The sequence below is a fragment of the Podarcis gaigeae genome (genome assembly GCF_964106915.1).
Source record: "Podarcis gaigeae genome assembly, chromosome: 16".
NCBI classification, from domain to species: Eukaryota; Metazoa; Chordata; class Lepidosauria; order Squamata; family Lacertidae; genus Podarcis; species Podarcis gaigeae.
In genome coordinates this window covers 16,979,470-16,992,226 of record NC_139693.1, presented here as the reverse complement: position 1 = coordinate 16,992,226, position 12,757 = coordinate 16,979,470, and the positions used below count along the sequence as shown (strand labels likewise).

The following is a 12,757-nucleotide window of genomic DNA, read 5'->3' as shown; positions in this document are numbered from 1 at the left end:
AAATGTAAGGGCTGTTGCTCATAGTTGGGACCTTTTGTATGCAAAGCAGATGCTCCAAATTCAATCCCTGACATCTGCATACCCTCCAACATTTCTCCAATGAAAACAGGGATGTCCCATTCCATAATGATAATTTTACTATTTATACCTGACACATCTTACTGGGTTGCCCCAGCCACTCTTGGCAGCTTCCAACATATATAAAAACATAATAAAACATTAGACATTAACAAAAACTTCCCTATACAAGATTGCCTTCAGATGGCTTGGGGTCACACAACCCCATACCCTCTTACATTTCTCCAGTGAAAATAGGACATCCTGAGAAAAAGGGGGACATTCCAGGATCAAATCAGAAACCAAGACAGCTTCTCTAAAAATAGGGACACTTGGAGGGTCTGCATCTGTAGGGAATTTCTGAAACCCTGGAGTGCTGCTGCCAGTCAGTGAATACTGAGCTAAGTCTGACTCCATACAAGGCAGTTTCTCATGTTGCTAAGCCATTTTCATGTTTAAGATGATGGGACACTTTTAAGTACAACCAATACGATATCTATTTTTTCCTTTACAGCTGTTGTTTCTAGTGAATATGATATAATTAAAGAACACAATCTCCAGCAGTGTTGCCCTTTCAACTTAGCTGCCTGTCTTTCTCTAAGTTCCTTGTGATCTTTAGAAAATTAAACCATATGTTTGATTTGCAATGACAAGGCTTATTCATACGTAGGGACGGCTGAAAAAGTTAATCCTTAAAAAAAATAATCAGCATTTCCTTGTAAACTCACAGATGGTTTTGGACTTCTGCTTAGAATCTTAAGGACTGTCAAATTTATGTAAAGAAACTTCACTACAGGTTGTCACTGCCAAAGGAATATTTGGACACAGGTATTAATAGCAATTGTCTGTGTTCTCTTACCTGTGGCCACACATACATCTCTAGGACATTTCTAAGTGTCAAACTGATATAGAGTTGCCTCTCCAATACATGCCTGCTGTCACATTTTCTGGCATTTATAATTTTTTGCCCCTTTGGCAGTTGCCTTGTCAAAATTTAAAGGATAAATTGCTAGTATATCTTTAACCTTAAGCAACAAACCTTCTTAGCTCTGTACGTTGCTGCAGAGTAAATTGATACAGCAGGCAGAAAAGACTCTCCACCAATGTGTAATAGTAGAGGAGGTGGAACTAACACATTGATAAGTATTTTTAAGCTGGTGCTTCCTATCCCTGGAATGTTTGCCTCAGTGGCAGGCACCATCGTTAACAGCTTTCAGACACCAGGTAAAGACTTGTGTCTTCCAGGCGTTTTACTGGTTATGCTTTATTTTTCTGCTGTATGGATGAGCGGCACTTTAGTCACTTATTAACATAATATCCTGAAAATATAAGAAAAACAACCGTTTTAAGTTGTTTTGGACTGTTTTTAATATTACGTTTTAATTGTTATAACCTGTCCTGGGACCTTAGTGTGAAAGGCGGGTAATTAATAATACTGTAATAGTAACGAAACATAGTGCTACAAGCACCATCTGTTTTCATCTGTGAAATGTTGGGAGTGTTAAGTTTTCCTTGGGGGCTCACTTGTTTTTTAAACAAACCGACTCTCGAGCATCCTGTGATGCATTTATTTGCACTCTGTACCAGCTCAGAGGCACTCTGTTCACCATTCTTTATCCTAGGACCAAAAGGAAATCGGGGCTGGCGCTGAATTATTATCCTTTCCTCCCCACCCCCACCCCGGACACATTTTTTTAATTATTTTCCGCTTTGTCTTTAAACCGTCCGCTTTGTCATTTAAACATCCACTTTCCCACCCCTCTTGGATTTAATCGTTCTTCTTTTTCCTCTCCGCCCGTTTCCACACCCGAGTTTGCTTCGAACGCCCATTATTTTTATTAGCAGTGAAGCCATCCTAGTCGCCCTTAACAGACATGGCCGCCTCACGCTATTTGAAAGCGTTACTATCCATAACAAAAGATGGCGCGGGCAGCTTCACCCCGTCCCCTTTCGCCCGTAACAAATATGGTTGTCTTTAGGTTATTATCCATCACGAAAGATGGCGGCGGCAGCTTCGCCGCCTCCCACCCCAACCGGGAGGAAGTAGGTCGCTAGGTCGGGTGATGCCCGGATGTGGGCAGCCCTGCTTCGGCAGGAGGGAGGCGCCGGTTGCCCGGATGTTCCTCTCGTTCCAGCCGCGGCCGAGGCTCGGGTCAGAACCGGCCGGGCGGGGGGAGGAGGAGGAAGAGAGATTGGAGAGGAGCGGATGGATCCAATATGGCTGCCCTGATGGCCCTGAGGAGAGAGTGAGAGGCCTAGACAGCCGGCCCAGGCCCTGAGCAGGGAAGGGGGGGGCAGGACCCTGAGGCCTATTTTGGGGAGGGGGAGACACCACCACCACCCCGTTTGGTCACAGGCTGGGGAAGAGGGAACCCTTCACTGGTGGGGAGAAGGGAAGGGCCACTCCCACCCCCACCCCAGCTGCGGAAGGGCCCACCCCCATCAGCCAGAGGGAGGAAAGTGGGGGTGGGGTGGGGAGAAATAAAAGCCCCCCGCCTCCCTTTGATTTTAAACTACCCTCTTAAAGTATTCGCTCCCCCCTCCCCAGTTGCCCGTTAGGTAGGGCTGAGTAAGGTGGTGGTTTAGGGGTGAGCAAGGGCAGTTGATGAGGAATTTATTAATAGGTAAGGGGGGAGTAGAAGCCCACCCCTTTTATTTCGTCGCCCCCTTGAAATTTAACTTCTCCTGTCTTATTTGAGGGGAGCTGGGGAGTTTGGCAAAGGTTGGAGGGGCAGGGGAGGCCCTTTAAAGCATTTGCCCCACCAACTCAGTGCCCCTGGACTTTTTTGGGGGGGGGATAGTGGGAAACCCCGGGGGGGGGCACAGGGTTCTGAGAGACTGATGGGTTAACAGGGAAGAGGGCAGTTGTAGCAGGTAGTGGACCTGGCCCCAGGAAACCCAGCTGGTGGTTCTTAACACCCTTGTGACATTTTACCTTGTCAGTCCTTATTTTTGTTTTAATTTTTCCCCCATTCATCATTAAGCAGAAGGGGCAGCAGAGGAAGGAATAATAAGGTAACAGGAAAAGAGGAGGTGGATGTGGCACTGTGTGGGCCGGGGTTTTTGACTTAAAAGCAAGGCGCTCTGTGTGAGATAAAAAATATTCACCTCTGTGTTTCAAATAAACAAGCCTAGATTTCCTTGCTTTTGAACAAAGGAGATACATATTAATGTACTGTAGATCAAAGAATGAATTTAGTTCTTAATTGCTTGATGAAAATGAGAGAGAAACCAATTGTAGGTATTTTAGTTTAAATACTGAGCATTAATATGCTAGGGGTTTCTGATGAATCCTATTTTGAGCTAGCTATGTGATTTGCTCTTATTCAGGAGAGGTTTATTTATTTCGAATTAGGTTTTTAATATATGAAAAGTTAAGAACTGATCAATAACTTTTCTGCTTTGGGGGAAAGCGAGGACTCTAATCTGCTGGATGAAATAGAATTGTATGTGTGTGAGAGAGTAATAAATATTAGCCATGAAATATTTTTATAGTGTACCACAGCTGAAAGTTAAGCATTCAATAAGTTTGTGTTTTATTTTTATTTTTTATTAGCCTCGCTAATCTGGTGACTCTATATATATATTTGAGTGCTAGGAAAGGTCTTCTTGCTAGAAGTTAAGCTAGAACAAAAGAAAATAAATCAATGCCCCCAGACTTTACTGGATGGTTTTGGGACTTTTCCTATGTGGAATTTCTTTTTAAAGCCAAAGAGAGATGGAGAGGGTTTGGAAACTGGGGGCTCTAGAATCATGTAGTGAGAATTTTAACTTTAGGAGAAAAAAGTTGTCCTGTCCTCCCGTGAGCCATATATGAAATCCATTTGCCAAGTTTTTTGTTTCTTTTTGGTCTGTCTTTTTTAATTTTAAAAAAGTAAAGCAAAGTGGACTAGAGACTTCGTATGTTCACATTTGGCCTCTGTGCCCCGCCAGCTGTGCAGGACTGGATCTAAACGCGGCAAAGAGGGAACCTCCAGAAAACAAGAAGACATAAGGTACGGTATGTTGTTGGGTGATAACTTGTGCCAAACTCTGCAGTGACATGCCTGGTGGTAATTCATTCCCTTCCGTTGCTCTTCATGGTGCTTATTAACATAAGTAGAGCAAGGCAGTGGTTGGCTAACTGCCTTCCTGTTGATTGACCTGCCCTTTAGTGTGGAGCTTGACCGAGTTTCTGGAGCTGTCCAGGAATTAGTGGCTGGAAGGAAGGAACCTCCTTCCACAGAGTGAATCTTGACAGCACTGTAAATGAGCTCTCAACTAGAATGGGGGATGCTGGTTGGTGCAAATGAAATATAGCTGTTGTTTGCTTCTTGGACAAATTCAAACAAGGATTTAGGGGCATATTGGATCAGGGCACAATGTGTGGCTCCTCTCCCTTGTTTTGTTTTCTGTGACTTTTGAGATAATCCTAGAGCAGTCAATTAGAATGTCCTTATGGTGTATGTGATTTTTCAGGAAAAGAGTTTGTAGTTAAGAGCTCAGTTATGGACTCAGCTGTGGCCTGTTGGCAACTCTCTCTCTCTTCATTCCATACCCCTCTCCTTCAGCACTCATTATATGATTTGAATTGGTGCCCTCACCAGGAGTACAGTGAACTTCAGGAAGAATTGTAGACCTCAGTTTTATGCAGAAGACCCCATGTTCAGAGTTAGCTGAAATACTCTTTAGTAGTGGGGCTGGGAAGGCCGTCTCTGCCCCACACCTTGGGAGCTGCTGCCTGTGAGAGGGGGTCATCCAGACTGGCCAGCAGTCCGGCTTTTGTACAAGTCAGCTTTGGGTGGAGTGCATGCTACACTGAGGCTGCTGGTGCATTGTCTGTGGGAGTGTGAATTGAAGGTTCAAGTGCATTATCTCAGTAATCATTGCAATAGGTACTGTAAGGCAGGCTAGTGTGATCCCTACCCCCCAGAAAAAAAAATTGTAGGTGGGGAGGTTGGGGCATAGTAGTGGAGTGTACATGTGGAAGAGCCCCTGGTTTGTTGGAATGTGTGGAACAATTCTGAGGGTGATTTTTTAAATAAAATCAGGAAGGCAAGTTGTCTTTGTGGCCTGGGGTTCCTGCTTGCCAGAGTTCATGGATTTCAGGCTGTCAGTGATAGCTTTGAAAAGAAATACTATTGCCCAGCTTATTAAGCATAATCATGCATTGTGAAACTATACTTTTCTAATCGGATGACATTTCAGTGGCAGTGCCAGGACAAAAAAACAAGGACCTCATTTTTGAATCAGATTTAGAGAAACAAGCAAACTTTATCTCTTAACAGCCTGCTTCTGCTGTATAGCAGCCAAATTAACGGAGCATCCTTTCTGTGAGTTTTGAGGGATCCTCTTTCATTGTGTTGAGTGACTGCTTTTCCAAAAGACGCACACAAGCGACCTGGGGTTTTCTTGGGTTGTATTAGTACTGGGGTTTGAAACAGGAGCCTTTGGGAATCTCTGGCTCCAGTGTTACGCCAGAGGTCATGATCGAGCCATGGAAAAGCCATGAACTAGGTCATCTGTCTTGAAGGGTCAGAGGTATGGCGTGTGGCAGTAAATGGAGATAATCTGGGATCAGGGACTGAATCAGGAAGTTGTGCTGAAAGTGAAGTAGGACAGGGTCTGAAATGGGAGCAGAGAATGGGCGTCGGGGGAGGTCTATAGTTGCAGGGTTCATGCAGCAGATCCCTTATGGGAGACAGCCTGTTTAACTTTTGAACCAACTCCTGGCTCCCCTTGGAGTTGAGGTAGGTAGGAAATTAAAGTGCATTTTCACACATTTCATGCCATGGCATTTTAATAGAAGCTTGTGGGTAGAGTACAGGTTCTAGTTCATGCCAGTGATTGTGTTAAAGGGCTTTGAGAGATGGAATCTCTCAGAGGACGAGATCTGGTGTGCATGCATGTCAGTTTAGCTTACTCTAGCCAGCTGTTCTTTGTGGTTTGCTACCAACTCATTTCCCCTCTCTGGGCCACAGACTTGCAGAGGGCCTAGGAGAGAAGCAAAGTCCCCTCTCAGTTGCACAGGGGAATGGATAAGGTAAGAACCAACAAGATCCTTTCGCACAGCTTGGGAGAAGTGCGTGGTGCTGCTGCTGCTTGCTTTCTCCAAATGTCAGCATTGACTGTAGAGCTCTAGGAAGCCTAAGTTAGTTTCCTGGTGAAGCAGGTTGCTGATCTGGATAGCACAATTTAAATATATATACACACATAAATATATGTGTGTGTATATATATATACACACACACACACACACACACACACACACACATATTATACATATGAGATAGCTCAGTTGGTAGTGCGTGAGGCTCTTAATCTCAGGGTTATGGCTTCGAATCCCACGTTGAGCAAAAGATCCCTAAGTATAAAAACTGTCTTGGTCAGGCACTTCTTACGACATCCATGTAAATGGGGCTTGGAGAATTTCATTTTTTAAAAAAGCAACCAAAGGATTTACTTTAAATCAGCCCTATACAACTCACTAGGCTGGCCTCAAGAAGCCTCTGTCTCTTAGCCTAGCCAGGCTCACGGAGACCTGGGGGGGGGGGGGGTAATGGTATGGGATCAACAGTGTGGGATTTGGGGAGTAAACATGTACTCAATTTTGATGCAATTGGTTCACAAATGAAAGCTTAGCACACTGTTAGCAGGAAAGACTGCTCATCTACAATATTTTATTTGGCATTCCATGTTGCAGTAGCTTCCCAGAACTAAAATAGTCACATCTAATAAAACTAATGTGCATTTAATGCAGGTGTGGGGAACCTCCGATCCTCCAAATACTGTTGAACTACAGCTCCAGCCATCCCTGACCATTGGCCATGCTTGCTAGGGTTGGTGGAAGTTGCAGTTCAAGCAACATCTGGAGAGCCAAATTTTCCCCAGCCCTGTTATGCTGGTTGCACAAAAGTGCAATCAAAATGCCAACTTGGGGGATAAGTGGTTACTAGCCACGATGGCTCTGCTCTGCCTCCACAATCAGAGGCAGCAATTCTTCTGAATACCAGTTGCTGGAAGCCACAGGAGAGAGAGAGAGAGCGCTGTTGTGCTCAGATCCTCAGATCCTGCTTGGGGGATTCCCACCAAGGTATCCGGTTGGCCACCATGAGAACAGGATGTTGAACTAGATGGGCCATTGGCCTGATCCAGCAAGCTCTCCTTAACGTTATTCTGAAAAGTAATACTGTCAGTGTGTCAGGAATTTTAATCTCCCGGAGTTCCCTCTCTCATTCACTCCACTCCTGTGCCTGCATAAAGAGCGTGGGAGAGGTATCTCAGATGGGTTTGCAGCATAAAATAGTGCTGTGTGTAGACATACACCCTCCCTACCTTTCAGTGAGCATAGCTCTGAAGAGATCTTGTCTTTCTCTCTTTTTTTCCAGTGTCCCACTTTTAGGAGCCACCCCACCCCCCTCGAACCCCGTGGAAACTGGGCGGCCCCGAGCAGGCCCCGCAGTTGCTCGAGATGGCCGCCTTGAAACGGAGCTGCCGGCAGGCCTGGCCAGAAGAGGAGGGCGACCGGGAGCACGGGCTCTATAGCTTGCACCGCATGTTTGACATCGTGGGCACCCACCTGACCCACCGCGACGTCCGGGTCTTGTCCTTCCTCTTTGTGGACGTCATTGACGACTACGAAAGGGGGATGATCCGCAGTGGGCGGGACTTCCTCCTGGCGCTGGAGAGGCAGGGCCGCTGCGACGAAACCAACTTCCGCCAGGTGCTTCAGCTTCTGCGGATCATCACCCGCCACGACCTGTTGCCCTATGTCACTTTAAAGAGGAGGAAGGCCGGTAGGTCCTCTCTGGTTTGGGGGTCTTCTACAGCAGGCTGTGTGTATCCCATCTGCTGACCCACATGCATACCCTTTATCCCAACGGTGAACCAGGTGCAAGCCTACAGCTGGGTCTTCAGCCAATCTAAAAGGATTCAGTCAGGGAGCGTCAGGCATTGTCAGAAACAGCCAAGTGTTTGAAATAACTGGTCATGTTATAGCTCTGCAGCAGTTTCTACTAGCATTGGTCTTTTTTAGAAGCAGCGCTGAGTCGTGCTGAATTTGGGGGGGTGAGTGAAAAGGAGAGGGTGTGAAATGACACGGTAGTAGATCTCATGAGGTTATCTCTCAGATCCCTTGCCACGCCTCCCTCTTTCCACCAACAATCGCTAAGCCCGTCTGAAACTTTGGCCTACTTTTCTCCTCCCTTCCCTGGAATCTCTCACCTTGTCACCTTACATAACTATATTGATGTATTTATCCAGACTGAGGACACTTCTTCCTTTTTTAAATACCAGTTAGCTTTTTATTGCCTATTTGAACTCCCATCATATCTTTTTATTCTTATTTTGTGTCCCTTTTAACCACAATATTTTATTGTATGCCTCAAGTAGCAATAGTAGTGCAGGCAATGACCATTTTGCATGGGGGTTCCCAGCCCCTGCACACGGTGGCAGAGAATGCATAAGCGTGCCCCATTCCGCCCCCCTCCCATTCCATTCCTGTTCTTGCTTCTTCCAGGTACAAAAGGACCTGCGCATTGGCAATCGCCCGTCATTTGGATGTGCCTAAAATGGTCGCTGCTTGTAGTAATAATAGTTATTATAATTATAAAACCCTTTGGTAGAAAAACAGTGTCAAGGATTTTTAAACCATTAACCTCCTAAGAAGAATGAAGAGTGGCCTAGAGTGGCAGGCGAGACTCGGGTGCCAAATTATCAGTCAAAACAGTTAAAAACAACTATTTTAAAAAATAATAAAGAAGAGCAATAAACTAAAAGCAGATTAAAACACATATCAGCATTCCACAGTATCTGGGTAGACTTATCTAAACCAAAAACATACTCTGAAAAGAGTACAGTGACAGTGCTCACCTGATGCCAATAGGCAGGGAGTTCCAAAGTGTGGGTTCTGCCACAGTAGATCAATTTCTTACAGATGCAGAACAGGCATTATATGGCACCTGTAACAGTGCCAATTCTGTAGATTGAAGCAGTTGAGTGGGTGCACATATATAGCAAAAGGTGATCTCATAGGTAAACTTTCTCTTCTTGACCACCTCACTGATTAACTTGCCCCTCCTTTCTTCCACAGTGTGCCCAGATCTTGTAGACAAGTACCTAGAAGAGACTTCCATTCGCTACGTGACGCCGCGAGCCCACAGCAGCGCAGAGCACGTTCCTTCCCACCAACACAAATCTGGTGAGACTTTGCGGCCAGATAGATGTCAGGAGCCTTTGTCCAGCTAGTCTCCTTCAGTGCCCTCCATTTGTGTTCCGGGCATTCCTGCCCTCAGCATTTAATGCAGGCGTTTGGGACCTCGAGAAATCCAGACCTGGCTTTTTGGACAGCTTCTGTGTCTTCTTCCCTACAGGCAGGCCTCACTAGCCACATCTGCTTGGTGGCTCTATTCCTGAATGTCTGTTTCCCAGCCAAGTCCAGAGCGCTGGATGAACACCAGAAGCTGCCTTAGACAGAGTTGGACTGGTTGTTCCACTTAGTCCACCTGCCCCTGACTGGTAGTTGTCCTTCAGGGTCTCTGGCAAAGGAGGATCTTTCCCAGTTCTGCTACCAGAGATCTTCCATAATTGGAAATGCTGGGGGGATTGAACTTTAGCATGCACAGCAGGTGCTCTTTTAGAATTGTAGGGTTGGAAGGGACCCAAAGGAGTGGGTAGTCCAACTCCCTACAATGTAGAAATCACAGCTTTGCTGTAGCCCTTTGCCACAGTCGAAAGGCATTGGATTCTATGCACCACAGAGCTCCTCGCCTCTTGATCCCTTGAGGGTTGATTTGCTCCTTGATGAAAGCCAGGCCTCAACAGTGGCAGGTTGTTACACTCTGGTTGCTTTTTGGAGACCAGAGTACGTGAGGGTGGAGTGATTTTTAAACTCTGGCAATAGTAACCTTGAGTTGTTTCCTGTATCTGTGTGTGTTTCTGGCAACTTCTTTTATTTAGAGCACTTGATGTAAAAATAAATCTGTAAACTGTTTACATAAAAGGTGAGAGTGTCTAGTCCTCATCAATTCAGGAATCATTTTTAAGGGCAAAAGCCTCATCTTTTGAGATGCAGAGGATAGAATAGAGATGGGATTGCTGTCCTCAGTGAGAGACCTTGTTTTTCTCATCATTTCTCCAGAGTCTTGTTCATCTTGGCTATCAACATAAATGAATGCTGGTGGGCAGAATATTTACTCTTTAGTACTTTTTATACCAAACTTTTATCTGATAATCTCAAGCTGGTGTGGCTGGCTCTTCCCCACCTTAAAAAAAATCGCAACTCGTCTGTGGTTATGAGGGCAGTCGGTCAGTGAAGTTTATTGTACTTACTTTACAATATATAAAATATAAAATTTCCAAACCAATACATGAATTAAAAGAGAAATGTGTTACGGAAAGTCACTGGGCAGCCATTAATTGCTGTGTATACCGTCCAAGGGTAACAATATTGGATTAAAATTTAGAATGTATGACAGTTCTCGATATGTTTAGAACACAACTTCTTAGCTGTTAGTGCAGCTTTAGCCAGGTAGAAAGAAAGGGGTGGAGGGCCACATTTGGCCCTCAGGCCTGAGGTTCCCCACCCCTGTTTCAAGTGAGGCAAAAGCCAAAAAGTGATGAGGAGAGGCAGCACCAATTTGAAACCAGGAATTTTGTTCTTTGCCCCAGTGAAAGGTTTCTGAAGGCGTTTCCAAGTGCCAGGCAAGTCTGTATTGAATGACAAAAGTAGGAGCCAGTCCTGGTCTTGTAATCCTGGTGAAATAAATATTGTCAGTTCTGCTCATTCAATTTAGCAGTCCAGACATAGTATTTATAAAGCAACATTAATTTCCAGACAGTTGGAGGTTATGTTTAATTTTGTCACGGTTAAGATCTTGAGATTGCTTTGTCACCAGGTCTCTGAATAAGCCTCCTTCCCCCCTACATTAAGCGTTTATATGGAACATCTTAAGATCTTGAAGACTCTCTCTAGTTTTGCTTTGCAGGTTTGAAGTGGTGTCTGTGTGGGTGGAAGAAGCTGGCCGGGCTAAAGTGGGAAACCCCTCCCCACACCACCACCAAACTAGCCTAGGCTCCAAGCGGGATAGGCAGGATGCAGATTACACAGTATTTAATTGTATTCTGATGATGCTTCAGCCTACTAGGCTTGCTTCCATTAAGGATGGAGCAAGTTCTGTCTTTCTGAGGGCCCCTGCCTCACTAGTCCTCAGTATTCAGGACAGACAAAAGAAAATCCTCCTTCATGCAGCGCATAGCTAGACTATGGAACTTGCTCCCACAGGAGGCAGTGATGGCCGGCAATCTAGATGGCTTTAAAAGAGGACAACAAATTCATGGAGAGGGCTGCTGATGGCTGCTAGCCATGATAACTATACTCTGTTTCCATTGTTGGAGGCAGGTAATGCTTCTGAATACAAACTACAGGAGACCACAGGAGAGGAGTGTGCTCTTGTGCTCAGGTCCTGCTTGCGGGTTTCCCATAATGGATATCTGATTGGCCACAGTGAGAAAAGGCTGTTAGACTAGATGGGCCATTGCCCTGATCCAGCCGGCTCTTATGTTCTTGTGTGATGCTGCCAGATGAGCAAGACCAGGGGTTATCCCCGAGGAAAAGATAAAAACCTTGCTTCTTTCTGTTCCTGTTCTTTTATGTGGCGGTGAGTGTTATTGTCGTGAGGCTTTTTTTGGTCAGCTGCCTTGAGAGCCTCTTGGGGTTGTGAAGTGAGACATGTGCAGTCCCCCACCCCACCAAAAAATAATAACAATAACTCCCAGTCTCTAGTCCTGCACTGAGCTGTCTGAGCCCTCACCTTTGTGCCTCCTCCCAGTGCCTCCCCACCACCCGCTGGTCTGCTGCTCCTCTTCAGGCCCCCAGATCTGCACCAAGAGACCTGGCCGGGGACGAGCCCTCCTTGGGAGCCAGCGGAAAAGGAGGAAGTCGGTGACGCCAGACCCGAAAGACAAACAGACGTGCGGTAAGGATCCTGACAGTAGCAGCGGCATGGCAGCCATGTTTGGGTCCCCTCCCAAGATGGATGCTCTGAATGCAGGTCTTGCTAAGACCCAGGACTATCCCATAGCCCAACAATCTTCTGTGCTGAGACAGATGTGGGGTGTGTGTGACAGAGAGACAGAGATATCACACTGTTGACCCTTCCACAGCATTGGGGATCAGCATTGAGGCCTCTGGTACAAGTTTGTCCCCTCCCAGTATTGCCAAAGGCAAAGAGAGGGTATGAAATGAGGAACACATTTTGGGCATAGGATTTTACAGCAGGACATATTGGAGCTAGAGGTGCAGCAGGACCGCTCTTGATTGATTTATTGATAGAATTTATATCCTGCCCTCCCCCTCCAATGAGTTGCTGTTGTTATTCCTTTGTTAATGGCTTCTGAACCAGGTATCTTCCGCCTTTTCAGACCCTGGATCCACTTTTAACCCAAATACAGTTGTACCTCAGGAGTCAAACAGAATCTGTTCCAGAAGTCCGTTCAACTTCCAAAGCGCGGCTCCTGCAGCCAATTGGAAGCCCTGTCAGACGTTCGGCTTCCAAAAGAATGTTAGAAATCCGGAACAATCACTTCCAGTTTTTGATTGTTCGGGAGCCGAAACGTTCGACTCCTAAGGTGTTCGGGAGCCGAAGTACAACTGTATGCATTTGGGGACCCATTTCTTAAATCTGTCACAATATATTTGCATGGTGTTAGCGCTCCTGCCGTG

General features: G+C 45.8%; 1 protein-coding gene across 9 annotated transcripts in view; it reads left to right on the top strand.

Annotated features, from left to right (window-relative positions):
* Positions 1-2,101: 2,101 nt before the first annotated feature.
* LOC310833798 (death effector domain-containing protein) overlaps positions 2,102-12,757 on the top strand; it is a 32,982-nt gene continuing 22,326 nt past the window's right edge. The window contains exons 1-6 of one of the 9 annotated variants that reach the window (XM_083716602.1): positions 2,102-2,303; positions 3,045-3,072; positions 3,991-4,052; positions 7,425-7,832; positions 9,128-9,235; positions 11,865-12,011. In XM_083716602.1, coding sequence (XP_083572728.1) covers positions 7,508-7,832; positions 9,128-9,235; positions 11,865-12,011 — 580 coding nt within the window. In that variant the 5' untranslated portion in view covers positions 2,102-2,303; positions 3,045-3,072; positions 3,991-4,052; positions 7,425-7,507. The other 8 variants (XM_083716609.1, XM_083716604.1, XM_083716606.1 and 5 more) reach the window with 8 other exon arrangements.